The 27,408-nt window shown below is 43.1% G+C and overlaps 1 protein-coding gene across 6 annotated transcripts in view; it reads right to left on the bottom strand.

Annotated features, from left to right (window-relative positions):
* SPART (spartin) overlaps positions 1–11,222 on the bottom strand; it is a 46,189-nt gene extending 34,967 nt beyond the window's left edge. For 3 of the 6 annotated variants that reach the window (XR_013174809.1, XM_077159038.1, XM_077159039.1), the window contains exons 1-2: positions 11,054–11,222; positions 2,640–3,433 (exon numbers count right to left, since the gene is read on the bottom strand). Coding sequence is in view for 5 of the 6 variants with exons in the window: in XM_077159038.1 (XP_077015153.1) it covers positions 2,640–3,433; positions 11,054–11,075 (816 nt within the window). In the remaining variant the exon portion in view is untranslated. Of the gene's footprint in view, positions 1–2,639; positions 3,434–10,590; positions 10,613–10,685; positions 10,771–11,053 lie in introns of those variants that run through there. The other 3 variants (XM_077159035.1, XM_077159036.1, XM_077159037.1) reach the window with 3 other exon arrangements.
* Positions 11,223–27,408: the final 16,186 nt, after the last annotated feature.

Genomic DNA, 27,408 nt, shown 5'->3' on the forward strand with positions numbered 1-27,408 from the left:
GTACCACCCCCCCGCCCCCGCAAAAAAAAAATAAGTAATGTTATGGAGTTACTATCTCTTGTGAAGTTAAAGCAAAATGATAGAGCTGCCCTGAGATATCATCTAGGGAGGTCCAGCTGCCAACACACCCTGGCTATCTAAATGCAGATGAGATAAAGTTTAAATTGGAATTTCCAAATGCATTCATTTTCATTGAAATACATTCTTCAAACGATGCCCGTCACCCAGGGAGGCCAATCTGTTATCAAAACATTGTTTGGTGATCCAGGGTTAGACAGCATGAAAGATTCCACATGGACGATGGAACATTCTGGTATACTCCCCTCACCTCTGACCACCAGTACATAAAGGAGCTACAGACTGACTCATTCCTGGAAACTGCTTACTAACCATTTTTAATTCTTGTTGTTAATGGATTCTTCTTTTCTAGTCATATCAGAAGTCAATCTCCAGCTCTTCTAAAAGTCAAACTTCAGACTGGTTACAGTACAACTGATTACTCTGTTTTTCAAAGTATGATATATGAACTATTTGTGGTATGTAAAACTATTTCAGGTAATACTCAAACTTAAAATTTGAGAAGTTATGTATTCAAATACATATTAAGTAAAAACAGTACCTCATTCCCACAGTTCAAAGTGTTATTTATGATGAAATTAAGATTAACAAATGAATCATTTGTTATTAAATATTTATTTAAAATATTAAGAAAGTAATAATAGTGTTATGGATTTGACAAAAATTTTTTTTTCTTTTTACTATTCCAAGATTTCCCTAAGATTAACTACATTCTGGTCACCTGTTTGACTGGAATATCCCCTAAATTTCCTCAAACAAAACTTTATACACCTTTCTCAGGATAGGTTTTCACACATTGGTGAGCTCATTCATCACACATTGATTTCTCCCAGTTTCAATCTCAGAGGGTAATCTCATGTCCAAATTCTGCATGAAATGACTAAAGATTTAAAACAGATTCTAAGAGGTGTAAAAACTACATTAAAACTAAAACCAAGAGAAAACTTGTTTTTTACTAGTCCTAGAATTCCAAGACTGTCTACTTAAAACCAGATTATTTTACTCTAATTTCCTAAATAGACAGAATCCTAGGGGCCTCTGCAGCATAGGAAATTATATTTAACACTGAATACGTTGTTGAATTTTTGTTTTTGTTTTTAGTATAATAACACTCAGTAATATGGTAAGGCTACCTAGGAAATGCTACAAATACCTGAATCCATATAAATGAAAGCCACGTAAACAGATTCAAATTAAATTTCACTTTCCACTTAGGACCAAAAAGTAGGTATAAGAAAGGTATAACCATCTTTCGAATGGTTGGACTAATATATGATATTGACATTCATTTATCTCACCTTCAGCTGCAGAGGCCACAAAGATCTTTCAAATTCTACTGTTACAGTGCAACACTAGTACCAGATTAGCAGAAAGTTATAGTTTTCCTAATCCCATCCCCATTCCAATCAATAAGCCCATCCTTTTTCGCCTTTTTTTTATATACAGGCAGATACCCAGAAAGGCCCATCCTTTTTAATCACAAGACTTCTTTCCTAAAATAACTTACAATATTTACAATTCTTCCTATTCAGTAATGAAGCCTTCCTTTCAACAACTGCCCAAAGTATCTCTTGACTACAACCCTTTTATGTCTCTGTCTTTAAGGAACTTTCAAGTTGACTCCATATAAAATATGTGCAAGAACTGCGAGTAGACAGTAACTAATTCATATCTGAACTCTGGACAAAAGCACTTGCTCTGCTTAAATAGTGACCTTTCTTCAATGCAAACTCTTTTGGGCACCTAATGTATCCTACTAGTCCTTATTTTATAACCCATCTCCCCATACCAACATCCAACCTTTAAAAACCAGATTGTTTACTGGACCAGCACCTTCAAAATACTGCACTAATTCCATAGCTACATCAGTACCAGTCTTGGCTCTCAGACAGTGGCATCTGGTGAACGTATGTGCTGGGACTGTCAGAATTCCATCCTAAACTACCGTCACAATCTCTACTTCTGGAGCAGGTCTTTTCACCTCAGCATGGTGTACAGTTTGAGCCAGATCATGTTTTAATGAGGGCTATCCTGCCTAACATGTTTAGCAGTGCCCCTGGCTTCTATCAACTAGACCCATCCCCCAGCTGTGCCAATCAACTGTCTCCAGACATTGCCAGACACCTCCTGGGTAGATATCACCCTCAGGTGAGAGCCACTGTTCTGGACAATGGGCTGGGTCTAGCCCAGCTCAGTGCCTCAGCTGGAGCTTGATGACCTACTTTGTGGGTATTTCCAGTTATAAATCCACCCAAGTTACAGAAAACCTTTTAGATACTATGTTTCTTCCTCATATCAAGAATTAAAAATTTAGGGATGGACACTTTAATTCTCCTCAAAGCCCTAAAAAACAAGACTTGGTATTTTTTAAAAGGGAAAAGGAAAGACTAACAAACATAAATAGATATTCAAGGCTCATAAACTGCATGCAATATATTTACAAAGGAATGAGAACTTATAATAACCTTTGTGTACTTATCCTGGACATATTACAAATATTAAACTAAAAAGATGTATCTTATATATGTAGAAAATTATTTTTAGGTTTTTCTTCAGCTTACCTGAAGAAATCCAGGAGGACGGTTTAGAACTGTATCAAGAGAATTATCCAAGAACCTCACAATTCGAAGGTAACCAGGATATGATGGGGCACTAACCTCCCCTGCAGGGTTTACAAAAAAAATCTGTACTCCATTTGGTATTAAAATCAACTCATCTGCATCTAGCCCCAGAGTCTCAAGAGGAGGTGGCTGGGAATGATTTCTGTAAAAGTCTTCCCCCACTGATGAATATTCGCCAGAATCTGTTCCGTAGGACACAGTGTAGTGACCCTCAGCAGCCTGAGGCGTGTAAGCAGGAGGCGCTTCTACTGGACAACTATGAGATGGTAAGGACCCAGGACCCAATCCCCTACTTGTATTTGAAGTGCTTCCATTTACTTCAGCGTGCTGAGAAGGTGAACTGAAAGACTGAGATTCAGGTGGCTTTTCTGACATTTTGGGGGGAAATTCTGGATATAATTTGGGCACCTCCTGAAGATCATTCCGTAAAGTGGCAAGACCTTTCTCCAGAATCTCCAACCTGCTGCGCACATTCTGCAGTGTTTCCTTCATTTTCTGCTGCATTTGTCGAGCAGACTCCCACCCAGGCCCTGTGTACTCAGGCTCCGTGGTAGAAATGCTGATTCCTCTGAGCAGGTGTCCTATTCCTTGCTTATAGCAGTTTTTTGCCTCTTCCTTCTGACCTGATTCATCTGCATTTAATCCTTTGTTAACAAATAAAAAGGCCTTCTGGTATGCCTCTCTGATGATCTTAATTTCAGGGGCTTCTTCATTTTGTGGCTCTTGCTCCATTTCTGCAAAACAGAAAACATTACTTATAATGAACTTGTTTAGTCATTTGTTTACTTATTGTCATCTCTCACACCTGAATACATTTCAAAAGGATAGTAACCTCGCTTGTTTTGTTCATATTATACTTTTCTAAGCCTACTACCTGGCAGAGAAAGCACTCAATGTATATTTTTGAATGGATAAATAAACGAATGCTCTTGGTTGTAAACATCTTCTCTATTAAAAAACAGAAGAGAATAAAGCCAGAAGATGTACTGAATAATTGTCTTTTTCCAATTTCTTACTAGAAATAGTTTGATAGCATACAAATCTTTATGGTTAGAACGAGAGTCTCATTAATTTATTATAATATAAATCCAGAGTATATCCAGTAGCCAGCTAGTTACAAATGAGATTGACTCATACCTTGGAGAGGACAGAAACGAAAAAAATATCCCAATGAAGCTTTAAAGTTAACTGACTTGCATTTAAAGGTGGCAGGTTATCCATGGATAGTTCACACTGTTTCCTCCAAAAACCCCACTAAAATGGCTATAATAAGGTCATTAAAAAGGGATAATCATTGTGTTAATGAGAAAAAAGCATGAACAGATACTTCATGAACAGATACTTCACAAGAGAAGGTATTTAAATACCAATAAGCATTTGGGTTTCAACCCCATTCCTCAAAAAATGCAAATAAAATCCACAATGGGGTGCCATCATGCATTCCTCAGAAGGCTAAAATGTAAAAAGACTGACAAATGTTGGGGCAGAAGATAGCAACTGGAGTTCTCATACTTTTCTGGGGGAATGAAAAAATACACCCACTTTGGAAAATCAGCAATTTCTACTAAAGCTGAACATTCGCCCACCCTACAACCCAGCAATTCCACTGGCAGGTATATAACCAAGAGGAATGAAAGCATAAATATGCATAGATATGTTCATAGCATCTTTATTCACAAAAGCCAGAGACTTGAATCCACTCAAATGCTCATCAAGAGGAGAACGGAGAATGGTATATTCATATAACACAGTAATGCACAGAGGCCTAAAACAAAACAGGCCTGCAACACAGACAGATCCCACCATCCTTTGAGCTAAAGAAGCCAGACACAAGACATCATTCTGAGACCACAGACTATAAGATTCTACATAAATGAAGTTGAAGAACAGGCAAAACTAGGCTGTGATGAAAGAAGTCAAAATAGTACTTATGGTAGGGACTTAGAAGGGATATGAGAGTATCTTGTGGTTTGTATAAATGCTCTCTCTTCATCTGGGTGACAACTACAAGGGTAGGTACATGTATAAAAACTACTCAGCTGTAGATTCACGATTTGTGCACTGTATGCACTTCCCTTTATGCCGTCCCTCAACAGAGTTGATAAATAACAAAGCCATAAACCATAAATACAAAAAGGGAGGGCAACAAAGGAAGCAGGCTAGGGTAACCCACAATGCAGACATGGGAACACAGGAGCCTAAGCTGTCAGTGGGGAAATCAGAGACACAGTCCTGTTTACATCACATCAAAGAACCTTCAAAAACTGTGGGAACTAATGGAATTCAATCTTCCTCTGGAAGAGTAACGGTGGAGGTGGAAAAAAGGATTGGTTGAAAGCCCGTTAACAAATTAGACTCCCAGATTTACCCTACATGAAACAGCTAGGACACGATTTCTCTCCACCCCAAGATGACAGTTGTGCAACCAGTCCAGACTAGAGTAGAAGAAGTGATTCAAAAAAGATTTCTTCAAGAAACTGAAATTTATAGAATATTTACAGATTTTGAGCTCAATCTACCCAACTGTGGGAAGATTCGGGGTTTAATTAATGATAAATACATGGAAAACTAAGGAAATAAAAGTCAAGACAATTATTTACTCCAGGGAAGACAATATGCTGAACTAGAAAGAAAAAGAAATCATGGTGTATTGCATTAACCATTAATCAGTCCTGATCAATGGTACAACGTAAATAATGACTCAAAACACAAGCAAAATTAGGATACAATTATACTGAGGAGATGGGAAGATGGATGGATACAAAGTTTGCGTGCACATGGTGTAGGATAAAAACTAAAACCTCATCTTTCCTACTGGGAAGTTAATGGATAATGCCTAGAACTGAAAAATCAAAAAGCATCAATATAAAATATAAAGCAAACTGCTTTAGAAATATAAAGAGAAAAAACAAAAGAACTGGCTAAGAAAATTGAAACAAGCTGCATTTGGAAAGAAGGGTAAGATTTCGGTGGTAAGACCTCTGATTTTCATTGGAAGTCTTAAGGAAATATTTAATTCCTTATGTGCTTAATAAATATTAACTATGATAAAAAGTTATTTACTAACTTAAGAAAAGTAAACTGAAGCTATAGAGCAGCACTACCCAGCAGAATTATAATGCAATTTTAAATGTTCGAACAGCCACGAGTTAAAAAGTAAAAACAGGTGAAATTCATTTATGTACTCCAACACATCAAAAACATTACTCCTATGTATAATCACTATAAAAATTAATGAGATACTTTAATATTCTTTTTGTCTTCAAAACCCAGTGCGTATTTTACTTACAGCATTCCTCCATTCCATTATTCCCATTTCAGGTATGCAGTAACCACTTGTGCCTGGGGGCTACCTCTACTGGACAGAGCCAACTGCACAGCTACTTTTTCTCCTTAAAATTTATGACATAATTAAAGTGATAAACTCGTTTAGCAGCAATCTATACTACAAAGGCATCAGAGATGCTGATCTAGCTTCCGACAATATACTAACCATATTTTTTAAATCTATAAATTAAGCAAGCCGCTATCAGCCTTACCATGCAACTACTTTGTGGTATTTAACAGAATATACTCAGTTTCTAATTTACAAAACCCACTTTCCTTATCCTTCCCCTAAGTCTCGCATAAAAGCTATTCATCCTTTTTCCTGGAATCCTATCCTGCTGTGCTATCAGGATGCCTCCCCTTTCCACAGAGCTTAGGGACTATAGCAGGAACATGCTGCACTCTACCTTCCTTAGCACCTGAGGAGGCTGGGGGGTCAGAGAACAACTTGGGCCTTGGCACCCACAGGACACCATAATCACCGGACACCATTTGGAAAGTGTTAAGTATGCCAGCCAGACACTGTGCTAGCATTTCCCTCATCTAATTTTCAACACCACTTCTTGAGGCATGATTACTTTACAGAGAAGGAAACTGAGGCTTGGAAAAGTTAGTTGCCCAGATCACGTGTTTTGAAAGGCCCCGGAGCCTTTCAAAGGAACGATTTGTACATTTTTAAATGGTTATAAAAACAAAGACTATGCAACAGAGATATTACGTGGCCTGCAAAACCTAAAATATTTGCTATCTGGCTCTGTGCTGGTTTGAAAATGTCATGTACCCCAGAAAAGCCATGTTCTCTTAATCCTCATTCAATATTGTTTAGGGTGGAACGCTGAGATTAGATTTTCCTGTGGAGATATAATCCACTTAATTGTGGGTGTGAGCTTTTGATCAGATAGAGCTGTGACACTGCCCACTTAAGGTGTGTCTTGATTACTTTACTGGAGTGTTTTAAAAGAAAAAACATTTTAGAGGAACCTCAGAAATGAAAATGCCTACAGAGCCAACAGGAGAACCAGGTATCTGGAGATGCAGGGGAAGCTGTTTGAAACCAGAAGCTAAAGGACCAGCAGACAGCAGCCACATATTTTGCCAGCTGACAGAGGTGTTCCAGATCCATTTGCCTTTCTTGAGTCAAGGCATCTTTCCCTGGATACCTTAGTTTGGACATTTTATGGCCTTAAGAAACTGTAAACTTGCAACTTAATAAATTCCTTTTTCAAAAGCCATTCCATTTATGGTATATCATATTCTGGCAGCTTTAGCAAACCCAAACAGTCTTTTTAAAAAAAAAAAAAAAAGAGTTTGCTGGCCCCTGCCCTATACTGAGTTAAGTCTGATTCCAAAACTCATCTTTCTAAATTAGAGTTTCTCTATCTGGGCACAAATGATGTTTTGGGCTGGGCAACCCTTTGCTGTGAGAGACTGTCCTATTCACTGCAGGACATTTAGCACATCCCTGGTCCATGTCCATGAGAAGCCAGTTGCACCTCTTCTCCCTAGTTTTGATGACCAAAAGTGTCTCCAGACACTGCCAAATATTTGTCCCCTGGGAGGCAAAATCACCTCTGGTTGAGAACCACTATTCTAAATGTCCTTCAAAATAGGAAATGACCACCCCTGTGATATATAAGACTTTTATATATATATAAGACTTTTCAAGGGATCATGTACCAACAGCATATATAATTATAAGGAAAAGACTTCTATATCCTCTGCTTCAATTGGTAGTCTTTATTAAAACTAAACTGCCTGGGAATGTGCCTACAATGGAGTTACCATGTCTTCTCTCCCAGGCCCTTTTCACAATCCTCCTACATCACAAAATGAAGGTACATCTTTCACCCACCCCTGTTCTTACTAAAGCGCACTGCCCCTGGGTAGAAAGCCCTTCCTAGAGCCAAGCAAAATGACAAAGCTTTGAAAAAGCCTCCTTTAATTTGGTACAACAAACTACTCATCGCCTTAAGACAAATTTCCTCTAAAGTTCTACTTTTCATATTTAAGAATCATTTATCAAAATCCTCTATGTATTTATGCTGTTTCCAACTAAATACTACTTAAAATAACTTAATCTAAAAGAAAATTTTTAACTCCTAGAAAATTTTCAAATTTTAGTTTCAATTTTCATGAATATTTCACTTAAAAGTATGACAATAAAAAGCATTCACACATAAAATACATTATATTAAAATATTCTGCATGGGGGTGGAAATCAAGGTACAATTTCAAGAATAAAGAACTGTATAGCATGTATTTTAAAAATTGATGGTGATGGATATGAAATTGCAATGTTATTATACTCCTTTGGATACAGTTAAGAGTGAGGTACAAACGTTATATTAAAATGACAATATACCATGTTAGGAAATCCTATCCTTTGTAACTACTTAAAAGATGTAAAGTATCAAAGGGGACAGTCTTCAAAATTATGTTGGGTGCACATGAGCAAATTAAGGGCACTATTTTAAAAACCTGGATGAAATGTACAATGCCCTCAGGCCCAAAGAAGCACCATAATAGACTACCACTTCCTAAGCTTTTTCTATGTGCCCGGCACCCTCGTAAATTTCCTTTAATCCTCATACCCGTGGGGACTGATAATATTTCTCACTTACAGAACGTTTTACAGATACTGAGCAGCTTGCCCAAAGTCAGGCCTGGTAAAAGGAAGAGTCAGATTCCATGGTGGATGGCTCAAAAGATATTTATCAAGAGAATGAGATGAAAGGTTTATTCCAAACCAAACTCTACATAAAGTTAGCAGAGCAAGGGAACTTGGAATATTTTGATAGAAAGGTTTAAACCTTAAAGCATAGGTAACATCTTAAGGTAGAAGAAGGCATGATAAAGGGGCTCTAGACAGAAGCAATATTCACTTTGACATTCCTCTAGTTCAAAGTCCCTTTTACATGCAGCATGCTGTCAGATTTCCTAAATACTGTGCCACAGGAGGAGCTAGGCTGGCTATGAGAGGGGAGGCACAGTGGTGTGAGAGGGAGACTTCCACGGGTAGGCAGCTGAGTAGCCTTGGAGGGCATCTCCATCATAGAGACACAGTTTAGCTGGAAGAAGAGCCTGGAAACCCAGAAGGTGAAGCATACTGAATGACCAATTTCTGCCTGGATATAGAAAGACAAAAAGCACATATTAAAATATACTTTTATTTTCTGATTGAGATTTGCTACGGTTTCAGCAGTCTTTAAGAATATACCATTCACAGGAAGAGGCACTGTAAGATGGTGATTTTCTCTCTTTTTTTTAATCATGCCTATCCTATTTCTAGGCACAATTAAGTGTTTATCCAGTGCCTCGAAGTTTAAAAACGTGGCAAAAATGCCCATGTTCAAATTACATGTTTTCACATGCTTTAATGTTTAAAGCTAAGAAAAGAAAACAATCTCTGAAATGCCAATCTGAACTATTAAATAAAGCAGTATCTACAAGAGTATAAAGCCTTAAATCACAAACCAAAACCTGGTTCTAGATCTCAATGGGGCACTTAAGTTACCTTTTTAACATTCTAATAAAATAAGTAAAACGTATTTATTTCAAACATCCACATGCACACATTTATAAATCGTTCAGAAGCAAAGGTAAAACTGTGAAATACACTCTCAGCAACGTTAAAAACCTGTGATCACGGGTTCGACTCCTGGAGCTTGCCCATGTAAAAATAAAACCCAAAAACCTGTGATCACCAGCGGGTCGGCGTCATAAGTACTCTTGAATAATTCAGCACCACCACACCAGAGCTAGCGGAAGAAGTCGCTCTCCTGCCGGGGAGGGGGCGTTTCCCTAATGTCTGTTGTGATCTCGCCCGGAGCACCGATCCTATCCTGGCTGCCTAGGTGTCCCAGATATACTCCGGGGTGCAGAAAGCTAAACATGAGAAGGCTTTCTGTTCCAAACAAAGGCATATAAAGCTGTCAACTCACGTACACGGATTTTAACGGGGGGCACATCAGAAAATAACTCCACTTTTTCCTTTTGGAAATTTCAAGGAAAAAAAACGCTTAACGCTTTCCTATTTGAGTCTACTATTTCAGAGTCGACAACAAAGCTGACTTCAAATTCACTCAATTGTAAGGTATACCAGGAGGACCCTAAAGAGACAGAGTTCACGGAAAACGGCGGGAGAAACTCTGGACACTGGAGGAGCGACGCGGCCGCGCCCAGAAACGCTTGGAGACTGGTATTATTTCTAACTTAGAGAACGTTTTACAGATATCGAGCAGCTTGCCCAAGGGTAGGCCTGGTAGATGGAAGAGTCAGATTCCATGGTGGATGGCTTGACAGATATTTGAGAAATTTCCCAGCCCAGAATCGGGTCGGCAGGCCTCGGCCGTGCTCCAGCAGGTTGGCCATGAATAGATGTGCAGGCGCCTGGGAAACTGTATCTGGCGGCCGGGCCCCTCGCTCGGCTGCGAAGGTGGGTGAGGTGTCGGGGTAGGCGGAGGGGCTTCCGAGGCAGAAACAGGACGCGGAGCGGAACTAAGAGCAAAGTTTCCAGCTGGACCCCTCGGAATCACTGCGTCCGCTACGGCTCCCCGGAACCCACCCGAGCCCGCCCCGTAAGCGGACCGCCGCGCTCTCGCCGCCCCGGACCGGAACTCGCAGAAGGCCGACACCCCCGGGCAGCCGCCGCAGCCCCACCTGTGCCTCGTGGACGCCGCCACCGCCCCAGCGCCCCGCGGCCCGGGGACCGGCGCCGTCCAATACCCCAGCACTCCCGGCGGCCACCGCGCGACGCGCCTACGCTCCCGGCGGCCCTTGCGCTCTCCGATAAACCGGCGCTCCCGGCCTTCCCCGCGCGCACTCTCCGGCGATCCCGGCGACCCCCGCGCGCTCGTCATGCGCGAGTTTACGAAGCGCTCCGAGCTTGTACGACACCGGCCGCGCGGCGTCAGAGCCGGCGCGGGGGGTGAGGTGGGACGTCGCACGGCTGTTTCATAAGACGCCCACACGACCGTGCTCCCTGCGCACGCTACCGGCCCACCCAACTCAGGTCTATGCACTCTGACCTGACGGGGGACGGGGCGGCATCAGTCCGTCTCGAACCCCAGAGTTCCCCCCGAAAACTCCGCGGATAGGAGCGGAGCGAGGGTGGGAAGCCCCGTTCGTTTGGGGGCGAACGGCCGGGCGTCGACGCCCGGCTAGGGCCTCCCGTGGCCACGTCGGCCGCGCCTGCGCAGTCGCCTTCTCTCGACGGCGTCGTGGGCCCTGGGCTCCGCCGCTGCTAGAGCGCGCGCTCGCCGCCTGGGGGTTTGCGCGTGCGCGAAAGCCCGGCCCTGGCGGCGTCGAGCCCAGTGGCGGGGGACTAAGGAGGCTCCGGAGTCCAGGCGAATCGCCGCATCAGAACGCCGTTTTCACGGAGCACTTAGTATGCAACTCAGTTCTAAACCTGAAACACTTGCTCGGTTGACTTCCAGGTACTTCCTTTGAGTCAACAACGCCATATTCGCGAAACATTCAACGTCTTTGCCAGCCTCGTACGTTAGACGATGGAAAGCCACAAAGCCTTTCCAAGATTTAGAGGGGAAATTTGGTTTGCTCCCTGGAAATCTGTGACTTTTGAACATCAAATGTAAGGAAGCATGTTTTGGAGTGGAAATACTGACACTATATCTAAACCTAACGCTTACCCTAAACCTATCCTACATACATGAACATAAAACACAGTCTTGACAAGATATACTGGAAAAAATTGGTTTATCCCTTGAACTCACTTAACATTTGGAGATAGATTGTAAGGGAACATGACTTGGAATCAAAGCACTAAAGGAATTCCTAACCCTACTACTAAACCTTTCATTATCATATATATAAGTAAGGGTAATGCACAGCATTTACAATATTTACAGAAAAAAATGTTGGTTTTATCTCTGAAACTACGTTAACATTCAGAATTTTAATATAGGGAAACATTAAGTAGAATGAAAGCAGTAACATAATTCTAACCCTAACAATAACTAACCTACATATGTACGAAGTTAACACATACTTTCCAAGATTTATGGGTGTAACTTTATCTATAGAACTAAGTTAACATTCAGACATAGAATGTAGGGAAACATGAATCTTCAATGAAAATTATAATTCTTATCAATACCCTAACCCTACACATATCTAATATATATATGAAGGTAATACATAACTTTTATAAGAGTTGCAGCTGAATCTTTGCTTTATCTTTGGAACTCAATTAACATTCAGGCGTAGAATAGAGAAGCATGTAATTGGAATCAAAGCACAAGCAGTATTCTTAACCCTTACCCTAACCCTGAACCTATCCTACATACATACATTGTTAATCAACACAACTTTTCCAAGATTTACAGGTGAAACTTGGTTTCATCTCTGAAACAGTTAATATTAGGAAATAAGTGTTGGGGAATGAAAACAATAATATAATTTCACACCATTAGCTATAATCCTAACCTACATATATACAATGGTAATCCACAGCATTTACAATATTTACAGGTGAAACTTGTTTTTATCTCTGGAACCAATTAAAATTTGAGTATAAAATATGGGCATGCCAGTTTGAAACCGTTATATCCTGGAAAAGCCATGTCTTTAATTCTTAGTCAATATCGTTGAGTGGAATCTTTTTGACTAAGTTGTTTCCATGGAGATGTGACCCACCCAATTGTGGGTGGGACCTTTTAATTAGGTGGTTTCCAAGGAGATGTGCCTTGATGTGCCATTAGATGGATCACTTGCTAGAGTCCTTTAAAATAGAAGGTGTGCTGGTTTGAATCTATTATGTACTTTTAATCCTCATTCAATATTGCTGGGTGGGAGCTTTTTTTATTGTTGCCATTGAGAAGTGACACACCAATTGTGGGTGGTAGCTTTTGATTAGATGGTTTCCATGGAGAGGTGTCTCCACCCATTCAAGGAGGGGTTCCTTACTGGAGCCCTTTAAGAGGAAACCATTTGGAAAAAGCTTTAGAGGCACCAGAACTTGTACAGCCAACAGAATGGATGGGGCCCTGGGTAAGCCATTGGAGAAGTCTGGAGAGAAAACTAGCAAATGTCGCCCTGTGTCTTTCCAGTTAATAGAGAAACCTTGAACATCATCGGCCTTCTTGAACCTAGATGTCTTTCCTTGGATGCCTGGACATTTCTATAGCCTTACCCTAATTTGGACATTTTCATGGCATTAGAACTATAAACTGGCAACTTAATAAATTCCCCTTTTTAAAAGCCATTCCATTTCAGGTATATAATATTCTGGCAACTTGCAAACTAAAACAGAACCATTTTGTAAAAAGCTTCAGCACTGACACAGAGAAGTTTGGAGTTGCAGAAAGAAAACGCCCCCCCCCCATCCCCACCCCCTGAGAAAGCCATTTGAGGAAACTAGGAGTGAAAACCATAAGACGTCCATGTGCCTTTCTAGCTAAAAGAGAAACCCTGAATATCATTGGCCCTTTCTTAATTCAAGGTATCTTTCTATGAATGCCTTACTTTGGACATTTCTATGGCCTTAGAACTGTAAACTTGGAACTTAATAAATTCCCTTTATAAAAACCAACCCATTTCTGGCATAGTGCATTCTGGCAACATTAGCAAAGCAAAACAGTAGGGTTCATGAATTGGCATAAAATACTAAAAGAATTCTTAACCATACCAGTAAACATATCCACAACCTACAATATTCAACAGTAATCAACTAGGCATTTCCAAGGTTTATGGTGATGTTTGGTTTTATCTGTAGATCCCAGTTACCATTGACATAGATTTTGAAAAACATGAATTGGAATGACAACACTAGTATAATCCCTATAAGTAACCGTAATAATAACCCTATCATACACATACACACTTTACAGGTGAAATTTGGTTTTATCTCTGGAACTCAGTTAACATTCAGACATAGAATGTACAAAAGCATGTCTTAGAATGAATACACCAAGACTATTGCTAACTCTAATGCTAAAGCTTGCCCTGATCCTACATACATACAAAGATTATACAAAACCTTTCCTAGATTTACAAGTGAAGTTTGGTTTTCTCTTTGGAAATCAATCATTCAGGTATATAATGTAGGGAACCATGGATTGGAATGAAAACTTCAATTCATCTATGGAATTCAGTTAACATTCCATCATAGAATGTAGGGAAACATGAATTGAAATGAAACCTCTAAAATTATTCATAATGATACCCCCAACCCTAACCTTTTCCAACATACATACAATGTTAACCAACAAAGTCTTTCCTAGATCTACAGGTAAAACTTGGTTTTATCTCTCAAAATGAGTTAACATTTGGACATAGAATATAAGGAAACATGAATTGGAATGAAAAGAGTAACATAATTCGTATCCCTAAGCATAATCCTAGCCTCATCCTACATATAAAAAATGATAATCAACACAGCCTTTCCAGGTTGACAGGGGAACCTTGGCTTTATTCTTGGAATCCAGTAAACATCCGGACCTAGAATGCAGAGAAAACACTGACGGTATTGCCAATGCTGCCCTAACCATACTTGTCCCTGTGAATACATGGATGTAGTACACAGCATTTCCAAGTTTAGAAGTAAAACTTGGCTTTGCCTCTTAAAATAAGTTCAGAATTTGACACAGAATATAGGGAACCATGCCTTGGAATCAGAACACCAACAGTATTAGTAAAGCTCACAGTAATCCTGATCTGTATTACACATACACAATGGTAGTCAGCACAGGCTTTAGAAGATTTACAGGGGAAATTGGTTTTATCACTGGAACAAAGTTTACATTTGAATGTGGAATGTAGGATAACATGAATTGGAATAAAAACATTAACAATATTCTTACCATACCACTGAACCATCGCTATCCTACAATAGTGAATGCTAATCAACATGGCCTTTACAGATTTACAGGTTTTATTGGAACTCAGTTAATGATCAGAATAATGTGTGGGAAAATGCAATGGAATGAAATCTCTAACCTAATTCCCAAGCATAACCCTAACCCTAAATCTACTGAACATATATACAATGGTAATCCACAGCATTAACGATACTTAAGGTAAAACTTGACTTTTCTTTGGAACATATTTAACATTTGGACATAGAATTGGAAAAATATGAATTGAAATGAAAAGACTAAAATAAATCTTACTCTGTAATCTAAATCAAACCCCATTCTATCTATCCATCTATCTAATTATCTATCTATCTACAATGGTAATCAACACCCATTCAAGGATTTACAGTGCAATTCGCATTTATCACTGGAACACAATTACCATGCATGCACAGAATGTAGGGGAACAGAAACTGGGTAACAACACTTGCATAATTCCCAACAATAATACTATACATAACTGTAACATATCCTATGTATATATAATGGCAATCAACACAGCCTTTCCTAGACTTTTAGGTCAATCACGGCTTTATTTCTGGATCCAAGTTGACATTTGTACATAGAATATAGGGAAATATGAAGTGGAATGAAAACACCAACAGTATTTTTATGCTAACCTGTGAGCTAAGCCTACCCCTCATATCTACGGCATTTACAATATTGACAAGTGAAATTTGTTTAGTCTCTAGAACTCAGGTAACACTTGAAAAGTGAAATAGGTTTAAAAGATTAAAATTATTCCTCATCATAAATATTGCCCTCTCTGTATCCTACATATATATAATGGCAATACCCAGCATTTACAATATTTTAAGGTGAAACTCTGGAACACAGTTAACAATTGGACATGGAATGTAAAGAAACTTGCATTTGAATGATATTCCTAAAATTATTCCTAGCCACAGGTGGGGCAAATGGTGGCATGGTGATGTAGTTTTTCCTCCACAGGAGCTATTAAATAATAGCCAAGAAAAGTATGGAACAACTGTTGGGGGTCATCAGTGACCAAACATACATCATACAATAGTCTGGAGTGGGTGAAATGGCTAAGATCCCACACAGAACTGTAAGTTTCCCAAGTTGCCAAGGCCAGTGCCTTCCCTCACGGACACAGCAGGCTGGTTCCCCAAGGGGAAAAGAAACAGACTTTACTAGCAGGAAGATATTAGCTCAATTGTGGAATTAACAATTTTTGACTGCTGAAAACAGGTCCCAAGCACAGATAAACCTGGAATAAGCACTAAAGGAATCAGAAGTTTTTGCCTTGGCAGAGAGGGGGCCAGACTGATAGGAAACAGAACAAAACAAAACACAGAGGCTTTTTGAGTTGGACATCACAAAATACTGGAAAAAGGCTGGATCCCAAGAAAATGGAGCACATAGAGTCTGGGGACACGTACCAACTCCAGCCCTTGATTGGCAAGCCTGGGGAGCTTGGGTCAGGCTCTGAAGAAGTTGTATGTATCTGTGTGTTTGTGTGTGTGTGTGTGTGTTTAACTATTTAATAACTCATTAGACCATTAACTAGAACTGCTAGCACTGGCAGGCTCCAGCAGTGCCCCAAGAAAGGGTGGAATTAAGGCATGTTTGAGAAACTAAGTAACTAGGCAAGTGAATGGGGTTAATTCCTAAAGGGTGTATCTTCCCCAAGAAAAGGGGGTCAGCACCCAGCTCATCTGGCTGCTTCAGGGAATTCAGGCCCCAGGGGCAGTGCAACAGAAATAATCTAAGCCCGCCTACTACCTCAGCTTTGGTCTCAACCACACCACTGGTAGGGAGAAGCTGTGAAATTAAGCCACTGCAACAATTTGCATAGGTGAGTGGCTGAGGGCACACAAGAACCACATGCTAGGCAGGACACGAAAAACACAGAGTCTAGAGGCTTCATGGGAAAGTCTGACAACCTGCAGGTTCTTGGCTACTATCTTGATATTGATACTGGCTACTATCTCCCCTCAGATGTGGGCCTGTTTGGTCTGGGAAAATCTGACTGTGGTTGATCATATTTGAGGAGACCCTCCTCAAAAAAAATGGTTCCATACAGGCAGGACAAGAAACAGAAAAACAAGAGCTGAAAATTTCAGTTAAACAGATCATTTACACAGAACTATGCTAGGGGTCTAGAATAAGTTGAACAGAATGCCAAGGAACAGATAGAGAAGAAAGTCATGCAACAGAAAACACTAGGTAAAAGGGTGATTTCTCAGCAGAAACCATGGTGGCAAGAAGGCAGTGGTATGATATATTAAAGACTCTGAAAGAGAAAAATTGACAACCAAGAATCTATACTCAGCAAAACTGTCCTTCAGAAACAATGGGGAGATTTAAATATTTTCAAATAGCAACTGAGCAAATTTGTGATGAAGGGACCAGCTCTACAAGAAATACTAAAGGAGGCAGTATAAGAGATAGTAAAAGACAAGGGAGAGAGAGGTCTGGAGAAGATAGTATGAAGACTACCAGTAGAGGTGAAAAAGAGAAAAAATTTGACATGACATATAAGATCCAAAAGATAAAATGGTAGAAGAAAGTACTGTCTTTACAAAAATAACACTAAATGTTAATGGGTTAAATTTTCAAGTCAAAATACATAGATTGGTAGAATGGATTTAAAAAAAAAAAAAAAAAAAACAGGATCCATCTATATGCTGTCTACAGAAGTCTCATTTTAGACCCAAGGTTAAAGTGAGGTTAAAAGTGAAAGGTTTGAAAAAGTTATTTCACAGAAACAACAACCAGAAAAGAGTGAGAGTAACTATACCAATAGTAGATAAATTTGACTTCAAATGTAAAACAACTAAAAGAGACAAAGAGGGACACTATGTATTAGTAATTAGTAATTGAGACTTCGATTCCCTGCTCTCATCAATGGATAGAACATCTAGACAGAGGATTAATAGGGAAACAGAGATTTTTCATAACAGGGTAAATAAATTAGACCTAACAGATATTTACAGAACATTACACTCCATAACAGCAGGATACACATTTTTCTGAAGTGCTCATGGATCATTCTCAAGGCTGAACTATATGCTGAATCACAAAGCAAGCATCAATACATTTGAAAAGATTCAAATTATATAAAACACTTTCTTGGATGGTAATGGAATGAATTCAGAAATCAATAAAAGGCAAAAGGCCAGAATGTTCACAAATATATGGAGGCTAAACAACACACTCTTAAACAACCAGTGAGACAACAAAGAAATTACAAGGAAAATCAGTAAATACCTTGAGGCAAATGAAAATGAAAACAACATATCAAAATTTATGGGATGTGGTAAAGGGAGTGCTGATAATAAGATTTATTGGCTGTCCTAAATGCCTATATTAGAAAAGAAGAAAGGCCAAAAATCGTGGAATTAATTTTTCACCTGGAAGAACTAGAGACAGAACAGCAAACTAACCCCAAAGAAAACTAAAAGAAAGAAATAACAAAGATTAGAACAAAAATAAATGAAATCAAGAACATGAAAATAATAGACAAAATAAACAAAACCAGAAGTTGGCTCTTTGAGAAAATCAACACCAATGCACCCTTAGCCAGGCTGACAAAAAAAGAGAGGGTGCAAATAAATAAAATCAGAAATGGATGCGGGGACATAACCATTGACCCTGAGAAGTAAAGGAAGTAATGAGAGGATATTATGACCAACTATACACTAATAAACTTGGTAACGTAGATGAAATGGACAGCTTCCTAGAAAGGCATAAACAACCAACTTTGAGCAGAAATAGATGACCTCAGCAAACTCATCATAAGAGATTGGAATCATTCATCAAAAAGCTCCCCCAAAAAGAAAAGTCCAGGACCAGATGGCTTCGTTGTTGGATTGGCCAGACCCTCAGATTGCCAGCATCCATCTCCCCATTGAGTAGACTCAAGAGGACTCTGACCATTCAGGAGATTGAGACACCTGAGATTGTCAGGCCTTTGCAGGCTTGAATCATTCCTGTCAGGACCACTGGTCTCTGTTATCTGTCTGTGAATCCACCTGACTGGGCAAGTGAATCCACCTGACTGGGCAAGTAGATCCGTTTTCAGGGATGCCCTGGGATCTCTCACAGACCCTCTGAATAAAACTGGAATTGGGTCCTCTGTTTAACTGTTCTGTGTAAAAACTGTTCTGTAACTAACCTGTGTCTAAAATGGGAAATAGCCAGTCCTCTCCAGGAAATGGGGAACCTCTTGTGCCCCTAGAATGTGTGTTGCAAAATTGGTTGACACTAGGAAAGGGTAGGTCTAAGAGAGAAATGATTAAATATTTTACTGTAATATGGCCAAAATATGATATTGCTGGTTGCCAAAAGTGTATTTTGATATTAATTTGTTAAATGCTTGGATAGTGTGGCTTGATGAAACTGGAAAGTCTGAGGAAGAGTTTTATTGTATGGTTTTCAGGAATGCCTCCTATGCCTTCCAATTCAGTTCCCTCCCTTGCAGCCCTGCTGAGCCTTTGTGAAAATCCCTGGCCTCTGCTGAGGCCTGCAGTCCTCCATCAGTGCCAGTCACCCAACCCTCAGCTCCCGTCGGAACTTCCAGTTCCCCACCGTCTTACCCTTCGGCCTCAACCTCTGAAAAACCCAATCCAGGGACAACTGGACAACACCCCTTAGTCCTCGTAACCAAGTTACTTCCCTCTGCCAGGGCAGGGGGGCTCCAGCTATGGTTTGGCTATATTTGCATCATGTATTGGGACTGTCAGAGGCAGCTAGGCTAGCTGAATTAAAGGATAAGTTCTCTCCCCAGCTCCGACTGGTGGTAGAAAGTACCTGAACCCTCTTCACCGTTCATAAGCCAACCTGAGAGGGTCTGAAGGCCTTGGCAAGTCTGCTATTTTGGGAATAGAAATCTCCCAAACTGTTTCAAATACCTGCAGACTAGCGAGCTCCCAGGCCAACATCACCCTCCACGGGCCAGTGGATGACCAGTTCAACTGGGAGGCCAATCTGGACTGGGATTTTAACGATGACTCCTGAACTCAAAGGGACCAAGCCCATGTCTCCCCTGTTCAGTGCTTGGCTCATTTCTGAGACCTCTTCTTACAGGGATCAGAGGCCAGCACAGTTCACACCAGCAACTGATCCCGGGTAGAGGAATGTTATCAGGATGAAAAAGAAACCTCAACCCCGTTCCTATAGAGACTCAGGGATGCGGTCTGCACCCAAACCAGTGAAGATCCTGATAGCCCGGCAGCCCAGCCTCTTCTAAAACACCTGTACTTAACTCAGTCCACCCCCAACACTTGTCGGAAATTAAATAAGATGCCTGGTGGGGTTGGAAACATGCTCCCCACTCTTTTAGAAGAAGCGCAGAAAAGCTTCCAGAATAGACTTGTCATTTCTCTTCCATTTGCTTTGGAGTTAATTTGCTGTTCTTTCTCTAGTTCCTCCAGGTGAGTGGTAAGTCCCTGAATTTTGCTCTTTCTTCTTTTTTATATAGGCATTTAGTTTGATAAATTTCCATCTCAGCACTGCCTTTGTGACATCCAATAAGTTCTGCTATGTTGTATTCTCATTTTCTTCATCTCTAGATATTTATGGATTTATCCTGCAATTGATAAGTTCAGGGTTTGGGGTTAGGGTACATTAATCTTGTATCCCACCACTTTGCTGAATTTGTTTAGTACCTCAAGTAGTTTTGCTGTAGATTTCTCAGGGTTTTCTAAGTATGGGATCATGCCATCTGCAAATAATGAAAGTTTTTCTTCTTCCTTTCCAGTTGGATGCCTTTTATTTCTTTCTCCTGTCTAATTGCTCCAGCTAGGACTTCTAATACAATGTTGAGTACCAGTGGTGACAGTTGGCATCCTTGTCTCATCCCTTGTCTCATTCTCAAGGAGAATGCTTTCAATTTTTCACTATTAACTAAGATGCTGGCTATGGGTTTTTCATATACGCCCTTCATGATACTGAGAAAGTTTCATTCAAACTGTAGTTTTCTTTTCTTATATCATCTTTATCTGATTTTGGTATTAGAGTGATGTTAGCTTCATAAAATGAGCTATGTAGTGTTCTTTTTCCTTAATATTTTGGAAGAGGTTGCGCAGGATTGGTGTTAGTTCTTTTTGAAATGTTTGATAAATTGCCTCTGTGAAGCCATTTGGCCCTGGGCTTTTTTTTTTTTTTTTTTTGTAGGAAGATTTTTGATGACTGATTGGATCCCTTTATTTGTAATTGAATTGTTGAGATCTTTTATTTCTTCTCAAGTCAGTATATGTAATTCATGTGTTTCTAGGAATTTGTCCATTTCATCTAAGTTGTCTAGTTTGTTGGCATATAGTTGTTCATAATATTCTCATGATTTTTCATGATCTGTGCTAATGAACCCCCTCTCATTTCTGATCTTGTTTATTTGTATGTTCTCTCTTCTTTTCTTTGTTAGTCTAGGTAGGGAACCATGAATTTTATTGATTTTTCTCAAAGAACCACCTTTTAATTTTGTTGATCCTACTGTTTTATTGTTGCCCAGTTTGTTTATTTCTGCCATAGTCTATTATTTCTCTTCTTTTTAAAAAAAATTTGGGGTTAGTTTGCTGTCCTTTCTCTAAATTCTCCAGGCGAGCAGTTAAATCCTCAAATTTTGCTCATTCTTGTTTTTAAATGTAGGCATTTAGGGCGATAAGTTTCCCTCACAGCACTGCCTTTGCCACATCCCATAAATTATTAAAAAAAAATTTTTTGGAAGTACATGGCCAGGAATCAAACCTGGGACTTCCACAAGCTGGGCGAGAATTCTGCCACCAAACTACCATTGCACCCCGAATCCCATAAGTTTTGATATGTTGTATTCTCGTTATCATTCATCTCCAGATATTTACCAACTTCTCTAGCTCATGGATTATTTAAGAGTGTGTTGTTTAATCTCCATATATTTGTGAAAGTCTGTTTGTTTGGTGATTATTAATTTCTAACTGTATTCTGTTGTAATCAGAGAAAGTGCTTTGGATAATTCCAATCTTATTAAATTTATAGAGACTCAGTTTGTGGCCTAGTATATGATCTATCCTGGAGAGTGTTCCATGTGCACTAGAGAAGAATGTGTATCCTGGTGGTTTGGCCTATAGTGATCTATATACGTCTATTAGATCTAATTCATTTATACCAATGTTTAGGTTCTCTATTGCCTTGTTGATCCTCTGTGTGGTTGTTCTATCTAAAGTAGACAGTGGTGTATTGAAGTGTCCCACTGTTACTGTTGATAGCTCTCTTCAGTTTTTCCCATACCCTCATGTACTGTGGTGCTCCTTGGTTGGGGGCATTTGTGATTGTCCTGGTCCCTTTTATGAATATGTAGTGTCCTTCTTTGTCTCTTGTGATGTCTTTACATTTAAAGTCTATTTTGTCTAATATTAGTATAGCTAGTCCTACTTTGTTTTGGTTGCAGCTTGCATAGAAGATCTTTTTCCATCCTTTCACTTTCAATCTGTGTCCTTGAGTCTAAGGTGTATCTTTTATAAACAGCATATATAGATGAATTGTGTTTTTTGATCTGTTCTGTTTGTTAGGTCGTGGGAACGGGGAAGGGCACTGCAACTGGAGCTTGCGGAGGCTGTGTCGCCCCTCCCAACATGGCTTCTGGAACTGCCCCTTCCAGACACCTGACATCTGGAGAACCTCCCCTTCCGGACATCACCTGACCTGCTTGCTTAAAAACTGCCCACGCCATCACCCAGGCGCTGACTCACCCCCCTCCATTTTGGATTTGGTGAGCTTAGCCCGGGAGCGCAGAAATAAACCCACCCGCTTTAAATTTCCCGGTCTACCTTCCTTCTTTCTCACTCTTTTGCCTCCTAAACCTTTCACTGTTGGTCTGTGAGTGTAGTCCATTTATTTTTAAAGTAATTGCTTTTGAAAGCAGTTCTTGACTCTTCCATCTTGTCCTTTAGTTTTATTTGTCAGATTTACATACTACAATCCTTCTCTCTTTCTATGTTTCCCTTTAAATTACCTGTGCTCATATTTTTCAATTCTGTGCCCCCCTCCAGACCTCCTCTCCTGTATTTTTTTTTTTTTAGCTGACAGGATTCCCTTTAGTATTTCTTATAGGTCTGGCCTCCTGTGGACTAGTTCTCTCAATCTTTCTTTGTCTTTGAAAATTTTAATCTTTCACTCAATTTTGAAGCATAAAGTACCTGGATAAAGCATTCTTGGTTGAAAGTTGTTCTCATTCAGGATCTTAAAAGTATTACACCACTGCCTCCTCACTTCCATGCTTCCTGTTGAGTAGTCTGAAGTCAGTCTTATGTGTTTTCCCTGGTGTGTAGTAGATCGATTTTCTTGTGCTGCTTTCAGGACTTTCTGTTTCTCTTCAACACTGGAAAGTCTGATTAATATGTGTCTAGGAGAGGGCTTATTCTGATTTATTCTGAGTTTGCTGCTGCTTTAATTTGCACGTTCATGCTTTTTATAAGGGCTGGGAAGTTTTCTTTGATTATACTTTCAACTAGAATCGAGAGGAGACACCCTGGGTGCACCACAGTGGCTCAGCAGGGAGAGTTCTTGCCTGCCATACTGAAGACTTGGGTTCAGCTCGTGGTGACTGCCCAAAAAAGGAGACATTCCAGGATACATTGGGAGTGAAGTCTGGCTGGTGCCCACAACAGGGAGAGAAAATTTAAGAGAAAAACAATAATAGCAATAAAAAATAAATGAAATTGAATAATAAAAATATGTGTAATAAAATATAGAAAATAAAGAATAAAAATATAATATGAAATTCATAGAAAAAATTTTTTTAAAATAATGAAAAGAACGTTTTATTACTACTAAAAATGTATAGGAAGAATGCTTTTAAAGTGGTGGGAAATTAAAAAATTAAGGAAAGCTATTAAAAATAAAATAAAAAATAAAGAATAGCTTGCCTGTACTTGCCCCTTCTGCCCAGAAGGCGGCGACAGTGAGGCTCCTCCTCCTTCCTGCTCTGCTCCACCCCAGGCCTGATGCAGACGACCTGACATACCTTGTCTACCTGTATCCTCCTTCCTCAGCCCCGCCCCTCCTGGCCAAAGCTCCTGGAGGTCTGCATGCTCAGCAGCAGGGATGCTCCACCACGGGCAGTGGGGGACTGACCAGCACGTGGGGGATCAGCTGACAGCAGATCTGCAGCACTGGCGGGCCTACCAGAGACTGCAAGTGCAAAGCAGCTATTCCCACACCCAGCTGGGTGATCACTTCCCTGTCCCAAAACCAGGCCCCACAGTGCATGATTGACCCACCTCCGAGCTCCCCATGGCTGCTGTCCACTGCAACCATGGCGGGAGGGTTTCCCAGCTGGCAGCTGTGCAGGCTGGAGCCAAGGAGGGTCAGTTGCCTCCTATCGCACTTCCCCAGTGGGGATCCCTGTCACCAGACCCACCAGACCCACTTGCTGTACCTAATTTGCTCATGCTCTTTTCACCTAAACTGCCGAAAGACCATCCTAGTTTACTCACACATAGAGACTTGCTGTCCTGGATATTTTCTCCCTGTGTCCTTTCTAGAATTAGGGTTATGGTTACGGTTATGGTTTGAGTTAGGGTTAAGGTTGGAAATCATGAATTCATGCTGGTAGCCCCAATTCTAATCTAACCACACAATGTTCTTCACTTCTCTCCCCCATTCCAAGCAAGGTCTCCAGGGAGTTTGGGGAAGGAGAGATGTTGGGTGTGGGCCCAGGACGGGAGAGCAGAGTGGGGTGGGTCATGGGGGGACTGAGAACCCACCAGGCAGCTGTGGCCCAGGGAGGTGCAATGGAAGGGAGCTGACCATCCTTGGCTGCAGCCTACCCTGTAGCTAGATGGGGGACCTCCCCATGTGTGTCTTAGTGGATAGCCCTGAAGGGAGCCTGGAGGCAGACCCCATTGTCACCCCGGTGGGCAGGCCTTGGGCACAGGGAGTGATCGCTGGGTTGACGGCCATCTGCCCAGTCCCCGTAGCAGAGACACACTGTCCATGTACTGCAGGCAGGAGCAATCTTGATGAGCTTGCAGTCCACCAGCTGCTGTGTTTGCGTGTGCTCAGAGAGAGCTGAGAGCACCACATGCTCCTGAAAAGGTGTAAGTGCAGGCGGTGTGCTATAAACTGGGAGTGGGGAGCTGGAAGAAGAAGCAGACTCAGGGTCACCTCCAGCTGTGCAGAAAGGGAAACTGCTGGCAGATTAGGGTTAGGGTTAGGGTTAGGGTTAGGGTTAGGGTTAGGGTTAGGGTGTTAGGGTGTTAGGGTGTTAGGGGTTAGGGGTTAGGGTTAGGGTTAGGGTTAGGGTTAGGGGTTAGGGGTTAGGGGTTAGGGGTTAGGGGTTAGGGTTAGGGTTAGGGTTAGGGGTTGGGGTTGGGGTTGGGGTTGGGGTTGGGGTTAGGGTTAGGGTTAGGTAAAGGTAAAGAAAGAAAGATAAAGGGTTAGGGTTAGGGTTAGGGGTAGGGTTAGGGTTAGGGTTAGGGGTTAGGGGTTAGGGTTAGGGGTTAGGGTTAGGTAAGGTTAGGTTAGGGTTAGGGTTAGGGTAGGGGTTAGGGTTAGGGTTCGGCTTAGGGTTAGGGTTAGGGGTTAGGGTTAGGCTTAGGGTTAGGGTTAGGGTAGGGGTTAGGGTTAGGGTTCGGGTTCGGGTTAGGGGTTAGGGTTAGGGTTAGGGTTAGGGTTAGGTTTAGGGTTTATGGTTAGTGTTAGGGTTAGGGTTAGGGTTAGGGTTAGGGGTTAGGGTTGGGGTTAGGGTTGGGGTTGGGGTTGGGGTCGGGTCGGGGTCGGGGTTCGGGGTCAGGGTTAGGGTCAGGGTCAGGGTCCCAGTCCCAGGCCCAACCTCTGGCCTCTGACCCCCAGCCCCCACCCCAGGCCCAGTCCCAGGCCCAGTCCCAGGCCCAGCCCCAGGCCCAGCCCCAGGCCCAGCCCCCAGTCCCAGGCCCAGTGCCAGCCCCAGCCCCAGCCCCAGGCCCAAGCCCATACCCATCCCCCAATCCCCAGACCCAGCCCCAGGCCCAAACCCAACCGAAGCCCCAGTCCCAGCCACAGGCCCAGGCCCTGGCCCAGGCCCAGCCCCTGGCCCAGCCTCTGGGCCCTTACCCCCAGTCCCAGCCCGAGCCTCAGGCCCAGCCCCAGCTCCAGCCCCAGCCCCAGGCCCAGCCTCTATCACTGACACCCAGCCCCAGGCCCAGCCCAGCCCAGCCTCAGCCCTAGCCCCAGGCCCAGCCCCAGGCACAGACCCAGGTCAAGCCCCATCCACAGCCCCAGGCCCAGGCCCACCGCAGCCCCAGCCCCCGGCCCAGCCTCTGGCCCTGACCCACAGACCCAGGCCCAGCCCCAGCCCCAGCCAAAGGCCCAACCCCAGGCCCAGCCCCACCCTCAGGCGCAGTCCCAGCCCCAGCCCGAGCCCCAGCCCCATCTCTAGGCCCAGCCTCTGGCCCCTGACCGCCAGCCCCAGCCCCAGGTCAAGGCCCAGCCCCAGCCCCAGTCCCAGCCCCAGGCCCAAACCCAGCCGAAGCCCCAATCCCACCGACAGGCACAGGCCCTGGCCCAGCCCCAGCCCCAGGCCCAGCCTCTGGCCCCAGACACCCAGCCCCAGGCCCAGCCCCAGTCCCAGCCCTAGCCCCAGCCCCAGGTTCACCCTCTGGCCACTGAGCCCCAGCAACAGACCCAGCCCCAGCCTCAGACCCAGCCCCAGGTCCAGCCCCAGCCCCAGCCCCAGGTCCAGGCCCAGCCCCAGTCCCAGCCCCAGGCCAAGCCCCAGCCCCAGGCCCAGCCCCAGCACCAGCCCCAGGCCCAGGCCCAGGCCCATCCCCAGCCCCAGCCCCGGGCCCAGCCTCTGGCACCTGACCCCCAGACCCAGGCTCAGTCCCAGGCCCAGCCAGAAGCCCAGGCCCAGGCCCAGCCCCAGGCCCAGCCCCAGCCCCAGGCCCAGCCCCAGCCCCAGCCCCAGCCCCAGCCCCAGCCCCAGTCCCAGGCCCAACCACAGGCCCAGCCACAGGCCCAGTCCCAGGCCCAGCCTATGGCCACTGACCCCCAGTCCCAGCCCGAGCCTCAGGCCCAGGCCCAGCCCCAGCCCCAGCCCCAGCCCCAGGCCCAGCCTCTATCACTGACACCTAGCCCCAGGCCCAGCCAGCCACAGCCCTAGCCCCAGGCCCAGCCCCAGGCACAGACCCAGCTCAAGCCCCAGCCACAGCCTCAGGCCTAGGTCCAGGCCCCGCCCCAGCCCCAGGCCCAGCCTCTGGCCCCTGACCCCCAGCCCCAGGCCCAGCCCCAGTCCCCTGACCCCCAGCCCCAGGCCCAGCCCCAGCCCCAGCCCCAGGCCCAGGCCCAGCCCCAGGCCCAGGCCAAGGCCCAGCCCGTGGCCCGGCCACAGACCCAGGCCCAGGCCCAGCCCAGCCCCAGCCCCAGGCCCAGCTCTAGCCGCAGCCCCAGGCCCAGCCCCAGGCCCAGCCCCAGGCCCAGCCCAGCCCCAGTCCCAGCTCTAGCCCCAGCCCCAGGGCCAGGCTCTGGCCCCTGAGCCCCAGCTCAAGGCCCAGCCCCAGCCCCAGGCCCAGCCCCAGCCCCAGCCCCAG

The sequence above is a fragment of the Tamandua tetradactyla genome, chromosome 4 (assembly GCF_023851605.1).
Source record: "Tamandua tetradactyla isolate mTamTet1 chromosome 4, mTamTet1.pri, whole genome shotgun sequence".
NCBI classification, from domain to species: Eukaryota; Metazoa; Chordata; class Mammalia; order Pilosa; family Myrmecophagidae; genus Tamandua; species Tamandua tetradactyla.